Source organism: Castanea sativa, chromosome 2 (assembly GCF_040712315.1).
Source record: "Castanea sativa cultivar Marrone di Chiusa Pesio chromosome 2, ASM4071231v1".
NCBI lineage: Eukaryota > Viridiplantae > Streptophyta > Magnoliopsida > Fagales > Fagaceae > Castanea > Castanea sativa.
The window spans coordinates 9,942,372-9,960,768 of NC_134014.1; the positions used below are offsets into that span (position 1 = coordinate 9,942,372).

At 35.2% G+C, this 18,397-nt stretch overlaps 1 protein-coding gene and 1 pseudogene across 1 annotated transcript; both read left to right on the forward strand.

Moving 5' to 3' along the window:
* The first annotated feature begins 4,224 nt into the window (after positions 1 to 4,224).
* LOC142624862 (condensin-2 complex subunit CAP-D3-like) lies at positions 4,225 to 6,131 on the forward strand (annotated as a pseudogene).
* A 7,889-nt stretch (positions 6,132 to 14,020) lies between these two features.
* On the forward strand, positions 14,021 to 18,188 carry LOC142624119 (uncharacterized). Its single transcript, XM_075797629.1, has 2 exons — positions 14,021 to 17,212; positions 17,818 to 18,188. Exons 1-2 carry the CDS (start codon positions 14,116 to 14,118, stop codon positions 18,186 to 18,188), a joined length of 3,468 nt encoding a protein of 1,155 aa, XP_075653744.1. The 5' UTR covers positions 14,021 to 14,115.
* Positions 18,189 to 18,397: the final 209 nt, after the last annotated feature.

An 18,397-nucleotide genomic window follows, 5' to 3' on the forward strand; every position in this document is an offset into this window, starting at 1 on the left:
TCAGGCAATTCTAATCCCAAATTGAACAAATTGCCCTGCCCTGCAGTTTTTCTAATGCAAACAGTCCCTTCGTTATATATTCAAGCTGGGTTGACAATGGGGAAGATTTTCCTTGATGGAAAACTTGCAAAGAATTATGTTTCTCTCTTTGTACAGGTTTGGTCATTGACTTGGAATCATCTAATTCCAATGGTCTTAAAATTATTTTCTTGAAAACTCATTATGAAGTTGTCCTTGTGACAAACTTCTTTGGATTTCTAAGAAACACATACTATGTGACTTTTCTCTAGCAATCATGTTCAACTAATGTCATTCTCTTTTGGCTTCTTCAGATTGAGGGGGGAGTAGAGTAGAGTTGGCCACTCTACTCTAATAATATGTGACTTTTCTTTAGCAATCCTGTTCAACTAATGACTTTCTTTTTTTTTTTTAGAAAGTTCTAATTTTACTTTATCATTTAAGTAATTTAATTTTATATCTGTTGTCTTCAATTCACTTCTATTAAGCAGATTGTCTGAACAAAAAGCTAAAGTATTATTGCCAAAAAAAATTGAGACAAAAAGCAAAAGCAGAAACCTTTTAAAATAAATCCAAACTCACCCTAAGTTCACCGAGATTTCGGCATATTTTTTGAAAGCAGTGGACTAGGAGTTCTTCAATCATCATTGGCAGCTCTTTGACAAGCATGGAGTAATAGGTGAGGTCAAAATTCCACTTGCACAAGGAGATTCATATGCAGAAGAAGAGGGTATAGAATCAAATTATGTTGCTTGGGCTGGGGATTGTGTTTTGCTCTTGCAAACCATCTTTAATGTTTCTACGGAGCTGCCTCCAGAACCTGAAACAGATTTAAACGAATTGAAGAGTTCAACATGCATTCAACTGAGGTACCACCACTTGATGTTATTTAAAGTATTCAGTTACTTATATAAAATGGGTAGACCAGCTCCTCTCTGTAATGACCCAAGGAAAAGCGCTAGCCACATCTGCGCTATACCTCAAAAGGACTAGTCACAAATGAGGCTCCTTGCAGTTGTTAATAAAGCCCAGCCAATATTTTGGAAATTATTATAAATTGTAGATTTTAGTTATTATAAGAGGTTTATCAGAAGTATTGTTTATTTGGAGTTTTATGGAACAATGTTTAAATAAATTATGTTTATTGAGCTAGGTAAGGTTAGCAAGTTAGTCATGTATCTAAATTCATGTTTCATGGATTTGGGTCATGACACTCTCTAAAGCTTCACACATTTTAGTGAAGTACTATATTTTAGTGGTTTTAGAAGCAAACAAAGATGGGAGCTTTTTTACTTCACCTAGTAGAATGGGCAAGAAAGCAGCCAGGTTGTTATCACAAGCAGTCACGGCAGTTTATACAATTGGATCTTTGGTTATTATTGTTTTTTCCGTCTGCTGATGTTAATTCCATTACTCTGCTATTACACACCATCTTCACTTCAGGCAATTCTGATCCCAAATTGAGCAAACTGCCAGGCAAACAGCCCCTTCTTTATACATTTGTGTGTATTATATTTGAAGGTATGGCTATATTTTACTGCTTCCTGTAGCAACCATTTGTCACTCCCTTGAATAACAACTGATACAAAATTTAAACTAGGCATGTCTTATTCCAGGAGCTTGAAAATAGCGACCATGCTGCTCTACGGAACAATTGTAATGATGATGGCAGATTTTTGCATTCGGTATTCTGCTCATTAATTGGTAAGGCCTGTAAATGATTAACAGAAATGATATAAGAGTATCTGATATTTAAACTAACTTTCAAGAGGAGATAAAAGTATCAGATTTGATTAACCTGTTTCTTATCCTAAGTTTCTAACAAATTTGTTTTGATGTCAAGAGTTATATAGCAAAAACCATAATGTGTCTCTGTTCTGTCAATTATGATGCTTTTCATTTGTTCCGTTTTGATAATTAATAATTAGGGAGAATATGGACCGTTTTCTCATAATCAGAGAGAGTATGTAAAATGCAGAGGAGTGCTATTCCTCCGATTTCTTTTGTCACTTATTGATGAATCGGAATAAATATGACGACTTGCTGATTACCTTTTTGGGAGTATTTTAAAAGGTGAGAAGGTTCTCACCAGCAATCATATTTGCAGCCTTTGAATTTGGTGATGCATGTTAGTTGTTGGGTGTTAAATCTAAAGTGTAATGTGTATGCAGTGAAGGCACCTCTTCTTGCTCATAACAGGTTTGTGGAAGCCATTTTCATTTTGAATGACTGCCGTGCCCACATTGGAGATGCTAACTCTCATGGCTCACAAGTGGAGAGCCAACTTTTTACCATCAGGTTGGTATGCCCCACTATATTCAGCAAGAACAAATCTGCAACTGAGATGCAGATTCATAACTAGTTATATGTGTTTCCAGGGCTAATTATGAGAATTCAAGATCTGAAAGAATGCACATTTATGTTTCTTTGCTGAGACAAATGGCTCAAGAACAATCTCTAATGTCTTTATGGAGCTGACTCCAGAACCTGCAGCAGATTTGGCTCATAACTTGCTTAAACGAATTGAAGAGTTTCACATGCATTCAACTGAGGTATCTACTACTTGATGTCATTTAGTGTATCCTATATATATACATGTATGCATGCATGCATGCATGTATGTATGTATGTAGAAATAAAAACTCAGTGCATTTAGTTGCAATCAGGATTTTGTTTCTCTTCTGTTGTCTAAAATGCTTTATTGGTCTATACAGTAGTTTGCCATCAATACAGCTTGATGGTAAAAGTACTCTGATGAATTTGCCCAACTCACACTGATCAAGCTCAATAGCTTTTTATGGATCTTTAGATTTTTTTTTAATTTTTATTTTATCTGTAGAACTCTAGGAGTTGATCATATGTTTTAGTTATTAAATTGCAGACATTGATTGAAAGACATGTACTTGCTTGTGATGTTTCTTTTTAGGTTTTATATTGAGTTACAATTAGATAAATTGTAGGAAAGTTTGTGTTTTTTCTTTTTTCCCCTCGTTTCTTCTTAATATTTGCACCTGCATGTGTACTTAATTGGTACATGTGATTGCAGATTAATGCTCATGTAAAAGCACTTAGGACTTTGGGCAGGCAAAAAGCTTCAAATCCTGAGGAGGCCGATACACTTGTTATGAGATGGGTAGACCAGCTTCTCTCTAAAGTTTCACACATTTTAGAAAGTGTATTTCATAGGTTTCAGAAGCAAACAAGGATGGGAACTTTTTAATACCTCCTAGTAGAAAGGGCAAGAAAGCAGCCAGGTTATTATTACAAGCAGTCACAGCAGTTTATATAATTGGATATTGTTTATTATTTGTCAGTCTGCTGATGTGAATGCCATTACTCCGCTATTACACACCATAATAACTTCAGGCAATTCTGATCCCAAATTGAACAAATTGCCAGGCCCCACAGTTTCTCCAAAGCCAACAGTCCCTTCTTTATATATTCAAGCTTGGGTGACAATGGGGAAGATTTTCATCGTTGATGGAAAACTTGCAAATAATTTTATTACTCTTTTTGTACAGGTTTGGTCATTGACTTGGCATTATTCAATTGCAATGGTCTTAAAAAATTATTTTCTTGGAAACTCATTAAAAAGTTATCCTCGTGACAACTCCTCTGGATATCTAAGAAAGACATGCTCTTATGTGACTTTTCTTAAGCAATCCTGTTCACCTAAAGCCATTCTCTTTGTGACGGGTTCTCTTTGTATCCGGTAAGAAATTTCAGCTTACAAAAGTCTCTAGTTTTGTGTATTTAGCCTACCTTTGATTCAAAGAATTCATTAAGCACAACTGATGCATATAGCATTATTCCCAAGTTATTGTATTAGTGCTGTATGTGTGTTTGTATTAAAAGGTGTTTAATTGAGTATATATTTTATTGCTTTCTGTAGAAAGTATCTGTCACTGCCCCTGAATAACAACTGAAGCAAAATTCAAACTTTGCATGTCTCATTCAAGGAGCTTGCAAAGAGTGATTGTGCTGCTCTACGCAACAATCTGGTGGTAATGATGGCAGATTTTTTGTTCGGTACACTGCTCTCGTTGATTGGTAAGGCCCTTAAACGATCAACAGAAATGATATAACAGTATATGATATTTAAACAAACTTTTGGGAGGAGATAAAGTGATCAAATTTGATTAACCTGTTTCTCATCCTAAGTTTCTAACACATTGTTTTGAAGTCAACAGTTATATAGCAAAGATCATGACTGTCTTTGTGATCCATGTGAGCTTGGGAGAAGGCAGACTTATATTGCTCTCAAGATTATTGCAGGTACAATTTTTTCTGGTGTTCTGTTATTTCTGATGCTTTTCTTTGTTTCCCTTTTGATAATTACTAACGTGGGAGGGTATTGATCTTTTTTTCATAATCAGAGAGACTACGTGTACTAGGGAGAAGTGCTATTCCATCGATTTCTTTTGTCACTTGTTGACAAATCAGAAAAGATAAGACAACTTGCTAAGTACCTTTATGGAAATATTTTGAAAGGTGAAAAGGTTCTCACAAGCAATCATATTTGCAGTCTTTGAAGTTGGTACCACATGTTTGTTGTTGGGTATTGACTCTAATGTATAATGTGTTTGCAGTGTAGGTACCTCTACTTGCATAGAACAGTTTTGTGGAAGCCATTTTCATTCTGAATGCCTGCCTTGTCCACAATGGACATACTGATCCTCAGGGCTCACGAGTGGAGAGCTGACTTTTTTGCCCCACTATATTCAGCAAGAACAGTTCTGCAATTGAAATGCAGATTTATAATAAGTTTGTGTTGCCCGGGCAATGATGAGAACTTGAGATATAAAAGAGTGCAAATTTATTTTTCTTTGCTTAAACAAATGGCTCCGGAGAACCTTTTGGCCACCTTTGCAAAGTTGTGCAGAGATTCTTGCTGCAGTATCTGATGGTATGCTTGATATAGAAGATATTATTGGACAGTCTGTTTTGCTGGCAAATTTGTGTTTTGTGGGTGATCTCTTGGATTAGTGCTTATGTAACTGCGAGCCCTCATATTAATGTATACGGGAAATATTTCTTAACAAGTTAATACCAAGCTCATCAAGGGGGTGCAGCTCCTTTGTGACTGTAGCAGTTAGTGAAAAAGCATGTCAAATACTAATACATAGGGACAATGTCATCATTTTACCTAACTTGTTTGTTCCAGAGTTCCCTACTAAATAACCAATTTCTCTTTTCATTTGGGTTTGCTTGGGTTGATTAGGAGGGTCTGACTAATCATTTATGTGTCAGTTTTTGTTACAAGTTCTAATTAATATAAAATCTGCATTTTAATTGAGAAAGCAGGATGCTTTCCAAATTCTTGCATGCAAAGAGTACGAATCCCATCCAACCGTGGAGCATCATCTGCCATAGCAGACATTGATGAAGAAGGCAGAGATAGTGGAGGAGCATCTGCAGCTGCTACTAGAGGAAGGGCTATAACTCTAGCAGTCAGAAAGGGCCTTATCCAAAAGTCCATCCCCATCAGCTATCTGAAAGTAATAACAGCCCCCTCATAGGCTCTCTCGTGGGATACCTCAGAATCCTTCTCAAGGACTACAAGAATGAGAGCGATGAAATACTGGTTGCTGATAAGCAGCTTCAAAAAAGAACTCATCTATGACATGCAAAAGTATGAATTAAGCAAAGGCAAAATCAAGGCTGCAAAAATCAAGCAGCGATCAGTCGCCTGATATTTCTAAGGTTGCTAGTGGAAAACATGCACAGAATAAGTTCTGCCTAAGTCAAAAGACAATTCAAAATTGGCTTCAGCAATGGCAGATGCGGCCGCTGCAGCCACAACTCGTTCTGTGCTAAGGGAAGTGAACAAGGGGGCTTCTACACCGCCGCTTAGTTCCTTAAGTGCGCCTAAGCTCTAGTCTTGTAATGGTACAAGCACTTTGTTGGTGCATTTTTTGTGCTTTTGGGCCAAGGCTTCTGCAGATAGGGGTGGAGAGTTGGGTCAAGTTCTCTCTGCAGGATGCACTGGGAACCAATCTGTGCACAAAGCAAAGAACACTCCAAGATACAAAATATATATGTATACATGGTAGAATAATGATTAATTCAAATGAAAAACTAATGCACTTAACAACAGAGAAAAATAATAAAGATTCTAGCAGATATAATTATGAGCAAAAGTGTTCTTAGCAAGATGTTGACTAAAAAGATCTTAATCCCAACTCACACAACATTATTACCAAACTAGTTGCAGACCCATGCGTTGAGTGAGAATAGATAAGTATTTTGTAATTATGATGTAATGTATTTTTCTCCTAAATTTGTTGAAGATAAATTGCTCTCCATAAAAATTAAACAATTTTTTAAAATTATTTTCCATCTTTCTATCTCTACAAATAAATCATTCTATTATTTTTGGGTTTATTCGATTGATATTTATCTATTTTTTAGGTGGTTCTATTCTTCTAAGTTATGTTATAGTGTGTTATGTTTTCTCAAATTTTTTTTTTATTTACAACTAAACTTATTAAGTTTCAAATCTATTATTCAAATTTATCATTCTCTTAAAGGATATTATCATGATAGTGAAAACTCATCATAAAATTACACTTAAAATTACTCAAATAGGCACATTCATACATAGCCCAGATTGTATTTTGATATAAATTCAAATTCTCACTTTCAAAATGACTAAGTCATAACTCAAACAAAAATTAAATCAAAACAATAAGAGGGAGAGAGAGGATTTACGATAGGGAACTCAATTCAATTCAATTGGTATTCTTCATATTTTATCCAAATTTAATTTCTTTAGATAGCTAAGCAAGCATACATCTTCTTGAATTTTCTTAAATCCAATTGATTTTCATGGATTTTGAGGCAAAGTCTTCTAGCAAAAGCATCCTATAATAATATTTAAATTTGTTACAATACAAACCAAAAAAAGAGTAACATATCTCGTACTAAGTTAAGCATCAATATTCATGTTACAACTTGTAAGGTTAAATTTATTCAACCATGTGTTGGCTTTATTCCGTGCCAAATTTGCTTGTATTTCAGCAATTAGATACCTTGTATTTAGGTGGGAATTATGAAAGGGTTGTGTGTGAGAGAGTGTGAAGAATTCAAGTGTGTGTGCATTCAAAAGCATTCTTGCGACTGGAACCCGGGAGTGGCTCGCGACTGATGACTCGCCAAAATGCCACATGTTTGAAGCATGCAGGAAGCTGAAGGGTCACGACAGCTGGAGCACTACAGGACAAAAAATGGCAGCCTAGCCAGTCAGTTATTTTGCAACTCATCCCAGTCGCGAATGAGTTGCTAGAACACCCTGTTTTGCAGAAAAATGACTTTTCAAATTCCTCATGTACCCTACTATAAATACCCTTATACCCATGATATGTAGAGAGTTTCTAGAGAGAATTTGGAGAGAGAAACTCTAGAGAAAACCAAGATTGACTCATCCCCAATCTTCGACATTTGATTCTCTAAATTTCTCTACTCTCACCCTCTCCATTGACATACCTTTGAGAGGTTCGTTAGCCAAATTTTTATCTCACTATACCCATATCAGTGAGGAGGTAATTTGGTGCTTGAGAAGCAGTTCAAAGATGACCAATTTATTTGGTTGATGCAATGGGATTATTGCGGGATCCGGAAAGCTAAAGAAGGCACGATTAGGCTTAACCTTGTTGGAGCAAAAAGCTTGAAGGGCTTAGGTGCATTGGGTAGATTAGGCTTGGAGGGTCTATTGCTATTCGTGTATCCAAACTTTATTCTTTAGTGGATCATTTTACCGCTTGGAGGGTGGCAGAGAGGTTTTTCGAAGAGTTCTTTGATTTCCTCTTCGATAACACGTGTCGATGTTATCTTTGTGTTTGCATCTTTCTAACCCTTACTCTTTACCTTTAATTACTGATGTGTTGTGATTAATTATGGTTTAAAGTAGTTTGTTTATTTGGGTATAGCTTGTACTTATCATTCTACACATATATCGTTTGAGTATAAGCTTGTGTTGGTTAATTTGAATTTGGGGGTCAAAAATCCATTAGTGTTTTATACACTAAGTGAGCTTTCACAACTAATATGTATGTACAAAAAAAAATGATTTATGATATGCATATACAAAGGGAATACTTTATCCATAATGGTGAATTCATCTACAATTTACTTGAAAATTGAATATACATTTCTATTTGAGACACAACTTTCTAAACATTGGTTAACGACCACATAAAACTATAGTAGCCAAACCTGCTACAATTCTTTTACTATATTCTTCACCGTAGCTTTGAGATTTTTTTGGTTGGTTTATTGGAACCAATGTTGTTGGCACTTGAGATCTTCAATGGCACATCACCAACAAAATTAATTGGGAAAACCTGAAGAATATGGGGGAGAAAAAAAAAACTCACTTTATATATATATATATATATATATATATATATATATATATATATATATATATATATATATATATATATATTCACACACGACAAATCAGTAGTTTTTTTTTTAATTTTTTTATAATACTAATTGGGTGGCAATCGAACAGTTTTCATAGCTGCTTGATTGAGGAGAAGGAGGGCCATAGACTTGAAGGGAGCTTGAACTATTATTTGATTGAGTTTGATGGAATAGTAAATGGAAAGTTGAAAGGTTAGGAAACGTTAATTAAGAGAGAGAGAGAGAGAGAGAGAGAGAGAGAGAGAGAGAGAGTAGAAAATGGAAATAGATTTGGCTTGATGGAGTAGTAGATGGGAAGTTGAAAAATGGTATAAAAAAGTATGTACTAAGAAACTATTTACTTAGAAAAAAAAAATCACTTCTCAATAGGACATTTATCCCTACAAAATCACTTTTACCATCAGATATGGAGCTATCTATAGCAAATATGCCACATGAAATGTAAAACAAAAACATAATAAATAATTAAAGGATAATGAAATATGGTGAGAGAACAAAATTGCATAATTGTGAATGCAAAAAGAAAAATGGACAAAAAATATCAAGAAAAGTCTTTAGAGCCTAAGAACCAGAATAACTTAAACTCTTGCCATTGAACATTTAGTTAGTTGTTTTTTTATCACCTAATAATCATTGAAAAAAGTATAATGAAAAACATCAATCTCTAAAAACATTGAGGAAAATTGAGGTTTCAATATTAAAAAAAAAAATCCACCTGTTTCTTCCTTCACCATTTTAAGAAAGTCCTCTATCTTGTAATTGATGCACACATCAGCCCTAAGATCCTTGAAAATAGCCATTTTTTCATCACTCATTGCCACTCACAATCTAAAAATATAGGAATACTTGGAAACCAAACTTATGCATTAGAAGAAAAGTGATATTGGACTTGCAGTAACAAACACACTTGCTCCATGGTATTTAGCTATTTGAATTGCAAATGTACCAACACCACTTGAGCTTCCATGGAAATGAAATTTTAATATTCATCAATTTTGCATTGGAGACACCATGTTACAACCAACAAAATTGATAGAAATTATCATTTTAAGCTTGTATAGTGCATAAATTATCAAACCATTTGTAAATTTGACCATAAATTACACTAAATAATCATAAAGGCTCAAAATTATCAAAACTTAAAAACTACCAAATAATTGAGAGAGAGAGAGAGAGTCTTTTTTTGTTAGAGAAAACTATGCATAAAATGAAAGAAAAAATGACAACTTTATAGTAAGAGAGTGAGAATAAGAAAAGACAAAATAAAGGAAGATAAAGAGAAAGGTGAAGAATGATGTTAAAGTAGAGGGTAGTGGGGAGATGTAAAGGTAAGGGAATGAGAAAGGTTTGAGAAAGTGTAAATATTAAAAAAAAATAAAGAAAGAGTGAATGAGTAATGTTAAAAAAATTATAGGAAAATTGAAAATAAAAAAGATAATGACATGGACGCTGATGTGGCTCAACTGGAGAGTAGCAACAATAAATGTTACACTTTAACTTTCAGATATATATAGATAAGGCTATAAAGTTGTATGGTTTGGAACTTGGGCCAGAGTAGTCATTCCTAGGAGAATGCAGAGAGTTTGATTTTGTGCTTTCTAAGGGAGGGAAATGATTCCCATTGATGCATGCTATACATTTATGTTGTGAATACTCTACTTTTCTTTTGTCTCGAGTGTTGCTTTCTTCCTTTTTTTCTTTTCTTTCAGTATCTTAATCTCTCTTCTGATTGCTTTGGTTATCCTTAATTTTCTTCCTAATTCCCTTTCAACTTTTGCTCATTTCTCTATCTATTTCCTCATGTGTTTTTACTTAATTTCTGTGTTACTCCTTCATGGGTACTGTTCCCCTTTTTTATACCCAAAATTTGATCCCTATTTTTACCCTTTAGCCTTCATCTTTATCCATGCTTTTAATGATTCCTATTGATGCATGCTATACATTCCTGTTGTGAATACTCTACTTTTCTTTTGTCTCAAGTGTTACTTTCTTCCCTTTTTTCTTTTCTTTCAGCATCTTAATCTCTCTTTTGATTGCCTAGGTTATCCTTAATTTTCTTCCTAATTCCCTTTTTGCTTTTTCCTCATTTCTCTATCTATTTCCTCATATGTTTTTACTTGATTTCTATGTTACTCCTTCATGGGTACTGTTCCCCTTTTTTATACCCAAAATTTGATCCCTATTTTTACCCTTTAGCCTTCATCCTTATCCATGCTTTTAACGATTCCTATTGATGCATGCTATACATTCTTGTTGTGAATACCCTACTTTTCTTTTGTCTCAAGTGTTACTTTCTTCCCTTTTTTCTTTTCTTTCAATATCTTAATTTCTCTTTTGATTGCCTAGGTTAACCTTAATTTTCTTCCTAATTCCCTTTTTGCTTTTTCCTCATTTCTCTATCTATTTCCTCATATGTTTTTCCTTGATTTCTGTGTTACTCCTTCATGGGTATTGTTCCCCTTTTTTATACCCAAACTTTTATCCCTATTTTTACCCTTTAGACTTCACCCTTATCCATGCTTTTGTCCGTTGGAGGCATTCAGCCTTTTTGCATGATGCCTACTACCCATGTCAACTAGGCACCCTTTAACTATCTTCTGACCATGCTTAGTTAGACACAATCCTAAGGGGCTTCAGCTTATGCCTTATGACAAACAATCTTTCTATTTTGGGTAAAAGTCAGTTTGCCGCGGAAATACTACCTCTCTTTTTCACTAAAATGGTAAAGGCTCCTACTAATTCTCTTTGTCCTAATCCTCTAGTATGCATTAGATGGCTCCCACCTGCCCTTTCCTTATTTGGTAAAAATTCTTTCCCAACAAAGCATATTTCCAAAAGTGGTCTTGGTTGGATACCAAATTAGGCTCTTTCCCCTCTCCACCAAACTATTCCCTCTGCATCTTATTAGCAGTGGGCCCTACATCCATTTCATTGGCTGGGTTGCAGGATGGCAGAGCCCCCCAGCCTTGCTACGTTTGACTCTTTTCTAATTTTGGCTCCTTTCTTTTTTATGCAATTCCTGCTAAGGCTATCTGTTGCTATCTTTTGTTTCTTTTCATCATTTTTCCCAGAAGGGATTTGGCTTCTCTTTCTTTTTATAAGGACACTTTGGGCTTCATGGGCTTGCTTCCTTTCATAGGGTTTTGGGCCCATTGGATGTTATTTTCTTGTTTTCAAGCAATCCTATAGAATGTCATTTTCTGACTTTGCTTTTCTTTCTCAACCTTTAGGCCATTCTCAATCCATGTTTGCTCTTTTGAAGGGCACACTTTATGGTGGCTACCTCCCTTGTTTTATTCCTCATTCAAAGGGTGGTGGGCCATCTTGGGCCTTATCCTTTATTCTTAAATTCTAACATACTCTGTTACAGACTATATCTTATTGAGTTTTTCAAGGACCTATTCTTAGGCCTTACTCCTCTTTCATATTTAGGCCTTTGGGCTTTAAACCGACCTTAAAAAAGGGGTATCAACACACTTCACAATGTGGTTGACCTATTGAAATCTTTGAGTAAGAGATAGGGCTATAAACAAACCAAGCTGTTCATGAACAATTCGGGCTTGACTTGATAAAAAGCTCATTCATGTTCATTTGTTTACAAATAAACCAAGCTTGAGCCTTAGTTTTAGGCTTGTTTGCTAAACAAGCCAAGCTCAAGCAAAAAAAAATTGTTCATGAACAAGCTCGTGAACAATAGGATTTGATACAAAACATGCCGAGCTTAACCTTATTTATAACTTGATATATGTTTACTAAATAAACTTATTATTATGACATTGCACATATGCTTTGGAATGTTAATTTATAGCTTGTTTATTCATATATGTTTTGGAATGTTAATTTACTTAGATTTGTGAAGATTATAGTTAAACGAATGACAAATGTAGATGTAAAAATTGTATTTAGAACAGTTATTCAAGCTATAAACAATAAATGATGATGGATGGATTTAATTATGTAAAGTTGTAATGTGAACAAATTCTAATCACGGGTGTTAGAAGCATGATAAAATGAGTATATATATGTGTGTGTGTGTGTGTATTTTTTTACTTGATTTTTGGTGATATAGCATTTGATGATGCAATATTTTTGGATCCCAAGCTAAAAAACTTGACTTGAACTTGAGTATGAGCTTGATATTAAGCTTGAGCTTGGTTGCCAAGCCAAGCTCAAGCTTTTTGGCATTCTCACAAGCTCAAGTTCAAACATTATTTTTAGACTTGTTTCAAGCTCAAGCCAAGCTTGAGTATTTGATTTTTATTGACGAGCCAAACTCAAATACACACTACTCGGCAAAACTTGGCTCGTTTACAGCCCTAGTACTAAGAGACATTCTTTTGACTTTGATGAAGAAAATTAATGCCTTGTTGGTTTAAAGCTTCATCTATACTTCAATGTAAATATGCAGCTATTTTTTTTCCCTTAAAGGAAAGAAGATAACATTTATGTAGAGTAGGAGTGCACAGTACATCCGCTAAGAACTAATGTCATGGTTGTATTAGAATCAGAGTGGTCGATACCGTACCGGCCAGTGCACCGGTACTGGTACACTTCTATTTTGTACCGGAAAAAATACCGGCCGTACCGGCCATATTGGCCAATTTCGAGCAATACCGGCCGGTACAGAAAAAAGCTTTTTTTTTATTTTTTTATTTTTAGTTTTGTAATTTTTGACTTTTTGTAAAGGCATAATGGTAACTTATTAGTATTATTTGTTTTCTTAGTCTGCAATGAACAACTAAGCTTTGTATTTTTTATATTGTGTTTTTTTTTCCTTTTAATTGATACTAAAGTTTAAAACTATGAATAATTTGTTCTGAATTGAGATAATGTTTTATGATAAATTTTTATATTTACTATAATATAAGTGAAATATTATATGCTTATAAACATGGTTCTAGAGATTTTAGTGTGTGTATTATATATATATATATATATATATAAAATAATGGTAAACCCGAAACGGTACACCGGTATTGACCGGTATTCGAAATATATCGTACCGGTGGCCAAACCAGTACAGCTTCCGGTACGATATTGACTTCCTTGATTAGAATACAAGAGCAAATGCCTTTTCTCCTATTCGGTCAAAATAATAATTTTCGTTTTAAAGAAACGTTCAAGCTTTCATGCCTTGTTTCCTTCGACTTCAAAGTCAATGAAATTCTGTTATCCCAGGTGTATAGGGCTTTTGCTTTGGTGTGAAAAGTTCCAGTTGGTAGAATGAATAAGCCGATATACACACTTTGGCTATTTGTTTAAGTAGGTGTGAAAGTGTGTCAGTGGAATTATTCATTTAGCTGCCAAAAGCATGACCCATATTGCATCAATCAAGAACCAAAGTGTAATAACCACACACGGACACAGACCCATAGGTGCAATTCCACGTTTTTCATTCCTTGTTTCTATCTACTTCAAAGTCAATGAAATTCTGTTTTCCCAGTTACATAGGGCTTTTGCTTTGGTGTGAAAAGTTCCGGTTGGTAGTATGAATAAGCCAATCTACACACTTTGGCTATTTGTTAAAGTAAGACCAAAATCTGAACCAGTAGAATTCAAGAAAAGAAAAAAGAAAAAAAAAATTCTGAACCAGTAAACAAAAATAGAAGCTGTACTGGATTATTCTATCTATAAATTCCTCACACCAGTAGCCAAATTCTTCATCAACCCATGCATGCAAAGTTTGCAGACACGCAATATCCCTCTCGAGACACACCCTCCGTAACACAAACAACTACCAAAGTCATGGCATTCAAAGTCTTGTTCTGTAGCCTTGCACTTTTGTTGGTTTCCTTGCTCCATTTTGCTACCTTTGCTTCCTCCACAACTTCTCCTGTGACTGCTACAGCTGAAGTAGGTAAAGCATTTAAGGAAGCAGAAGGTCTTCTAAACTGGAAAGCCAGTCTTGACAACCAAAGCAAATCTCTCCTGTCTTCGTGGGTTGGAGACCGCCCATGCATTAATTGGGTTGGAATTACTTGCGATGACTTGGAATTGGGTGTCACTCGCCTAAACCTTTCCAGTTTTGGTTTGAAAGGTACGCTTTACAACCTTAACTTCTCTTCCTTTCCCAACCTCCATACTCTCTGTCTTTTACAAAACTCGCTTTATGGAACTATTCCTGATAGTATTGGAGACCTTTCTAGACTCACCCATCTCGACTTCTCTTACAATAATCTTTCCAGTACATTTCCTTCTAGCATTTTTAACCTTTCCAAACTTCGGTTTTTCGATTTGACTGGAAATCAGATATCAGGAAGAATTCCACCCGAGATAGGCCAAATGATAAGTCTTCAATATCTAATGGTTTCCAAGAATTTACTCAATGGTTCCCTCCCTCAAGAAATAGGAGCATTGAGAGATCTAATTTTTCTTGCTTTAAACGGAAATAGTCTCGTAGGCCCCATCCCAGCTTCTATGGGAAGCTTGAGCAATTTATCCTTTCTTTTCCTTCATGACAACGAACTTTCGGGATCTATTCCTCGAGAAATTGGAAAGTTGGGCAACTTAACCATACTATTACTGTTAAACAACAAATTTTCTGGTTCCATACCCCGAGAAGTTGGAATGATGAGATCTCTCACTCAACTTGATCTGTCATCTAATTTTCTCACTGGTCCAATTCCCTCTTCTATTGGAAACTTGAGCGAGTTACGACAACTTTACTTTTATTTCAACAGTCTTTCTGGTTCCATACCTGAGGAATTAGGATTGCTTAAACATCTGTGGGTACTTCAATTACTAAGAAATCAACTCACGGGTCCAATCCCTGCTGCCATAGGAAAGATGGTTGAATTGTCTGATCTTAGACTACATAGAAACAAACTTTCTGGACCAATTCCAACCACGATTGGAAATTTGACCAAGCTTACCACTTTATCTTTGTACTTGAATGAACTAAGTGGTTCAATTCCCGCTTCTTTTGGAAACCTAGCTGCCTTGTCTAGCATATTTCTTCATGAAAACAAACTTTCAGGATCAATTCCATCCACTATTGGAAACTTGACCATGATCACCAGTTTGAGTTTGGGGATGAACGATCTAAGTGGTTCTGTTCCAGTGGAAATGAACAATCTCACCCGTTTGATAAATTTACAACTATCTGAAAACAATTTTGTAGGCCAGTTACCTCCACAAATATGCCAATCTGGAACACTTGTTTACTTTGGTGCCGTTAATAACCACTTTATAGGTCCTATCCCAAAAAGCTTGAAAAACTGCAGTAGTCTCTTTCGAGTTCGGCTTGATGGAAACCATCTGATAGGAAATATAGCAAAAGATTTTGACATCTACCCGAACTTAAATTATATTGATTTGAGTAGTAATAATCTGTATGGTGAGCTTTCATCAAAGTGGGGGCAGTGTCATAACTTGACAAACCTAAAAATCTCCAACAACAAGATTTCTAGTAGTATACCACCTGAAATTGGTAACGCAACAATGCTAGGCGTCCTTGACCTCTCTTCAAATCATCTGGTGGGAAAGATTCCAAAGGATCTGGGGCGCTTGAAGTCATTGCTCAAACTTCTTTTGAACAATAACCAACTTTCAGGTAACATTCCTTTAGAAATTGGAATGTTGTCTGTTTTAGACCATTGTAACTTGGCAGCAAACAATCTCAGTGGCTTGATCCCCAAACAACTTGGAGAGTGCTCAAGATTATTGTTCTTGAATTTGAGCAGAAATACACTTGATGGAAGTATTCCGACTGATATAGGAAGCTTGCAGTCTCTTCAAAGTCTTGATGTTAGTAAGAATTTTCTGGTAGGAGAGATACCACGAAAGCTTGGAGGAATGAAACAGTTGGAAATCTTGAATCTCTCTCACAATAATCTCTTTGGTTCCATTCCATCCACGTTTGGAGATAGTGTGAGCTTGACATCCATTGATATATCCTACAATGAGTTAGAGGGTCCTATTCCTAACATCACGGCCTTCCGCAAGGCTTCAATCGCAGCATTAAAAAATAACAGAGGCTTGTGTGGCAATGTTGTTGGTTTGAAGGCATGCCCAAAAATGATTCCTAATCGTTCATCTAAGAGGCACAACCAATTTTTGGTTATAATTTTAGTCTCTCTTTTGGGCACACTATTAATTATATTTATCATTGTAGGTGTTTTGCTTCTTTGTCCAATAGTGAAGAAAATAGAAGACAAGCCAAGAGAAACACATGACGATAATATTTTTGCAATATGGAGTTATGAAGGAAAAATGGTGTATAAAAACATCATTGAAGCTACAGAGGAATTTGATTCCAAATATTGCATTGGAGTGGGAGGATATGGAAGTGTTTACAAAGCTGAATTGCCAACAAGCCAAGTTGTTGCCGTGAAGAAACTTCACCCACTACTTGATGGTGAGATATCCAATCAAAAAGCCTTCACAAGCGAAATTTGTGCCTTAACAAAAATAAAACATCGTAACATTGTGAAGTTGTATGGTTTTTGTTCACATCCAAAACACTCACTTTTGGTTTATGAGTTTTTGGAAAGTGGAAACTTGGTGAAGTTACTAAATAGTGAGGAAGGAGCAAAATCATTTGATTGGTTTAAGAGAGTAAATGTCATAAAAGGTGTGGCAAATGCTTTATCTTATATGCACCATGATTGTTTGCCTTCTATAATTCATCGTGATATATCAAGTAAGAATATTTTATTGGATCAAGAATATGAGGCTCGCATCTCTGACTTCGGCACTGCTAGACTTTTGAAGCCTGATTCATTCAACTGGACCTCACATGCAGGCACCTTTGGGTACATGGCTCCAGGTTAGTTTTTTTGGTTGCTTTCTCTATGTAGCTGTTGGCAATCAGTCATTTTGTTCTTTCAGAAAAATTGATATTGTGGGGGTGACGAATAATTAGAATTATCAACTTATGGACTAGATAAATGCCATTTTTGTTGTCGATGGTTTGTCAAAGGTTTCTCTCCTAATTTAATGTTTTGCTATATCAATGCTCATATTCACTACGGTCATATACGATACCTATAGTGTAAGCAGCTTTAGTTTATTATAACCTTAGGATTAGTTATTTCTTATACCATAGTTAACTCCATAGTTAAAAAAACAATTCATATAAATAAATAATTAAAAGATGTAGTAGTATATCATATGTAATATATGTAGTATGTCGTTGATTCTATTGATAATAAATTCGAATGAGAAAGTACTAGTGCATGTCTCCCTTTTTTATTAAAAAAAAAGTCAATTGTGATATGCATAAGTCCCATGAACATTTATCCTAACAATTGATTATCATTACATTGATATATTTTACAAGTTGCATATGCACGGACCAAATTCAAGTCATGCTCATATTTTATTACAAATAGTGGAGCTGCGATTACTTTAATTAATTTTTTTCCTCTACAGAGCTTGCATACACAATGGAAGTTAATGAAAAATGTGATGTTTTTAGTTTTGGAGTACTGACTCTAGAAATAATAATGGGAAAGCATCCAGGACATCTTACCTCATCTCTTTCATCACCAACATTTACAATCCGTGAGCTGCTATTGAAGGATGTGTTGGACCAACGACTTTCACTCCCAACGGATGAAGCTGCAAGGGAAGTGTTCTCCATTGCAAAGATTGCAATTGCTTGCTTGCACACCATTCCAAAATCTCGTCCAACAATGAGACAAGTTTCTCAAAAACTTTCAACTCAGATACCACATTTGCCAAATACATTGCAATCAATCACACTAGGAGAAGTAGTTGATCTCGGAGGCTTGATTGGATAATAGCTTGTTTTGTTGGTGTTCCCTTTTTGACATGTCCTCCTCTCCTAGTAAACCATTTCATTAAGTAGTTACTGTATTGTGTTTAATTGATAAGAGTGTATCAATCAAAATGCACATTTTTGAGAATTTAGCTAATAAAATCAAATGGTTTATATTTGAATGTGTAGCAACATTAATACTAATCAATATAATGCTCAAGAGCTATTTAT

Coding starts and splice junctions, on each gene's coding strand:
- LOC142624119 (XM_075797629.1), top strand. CDS start 14,116: ATGCATGCAAAGTTTGCAGACACGCAATATCCCTCTCGAGACACACCC. Junction 17,213..17,817: donor CTTTGGGTACATGGCTCCAG/GTTAGTTTTTTT, acceptor TTTCCTCTACAG/AGCTTGCATACACAATGGAA.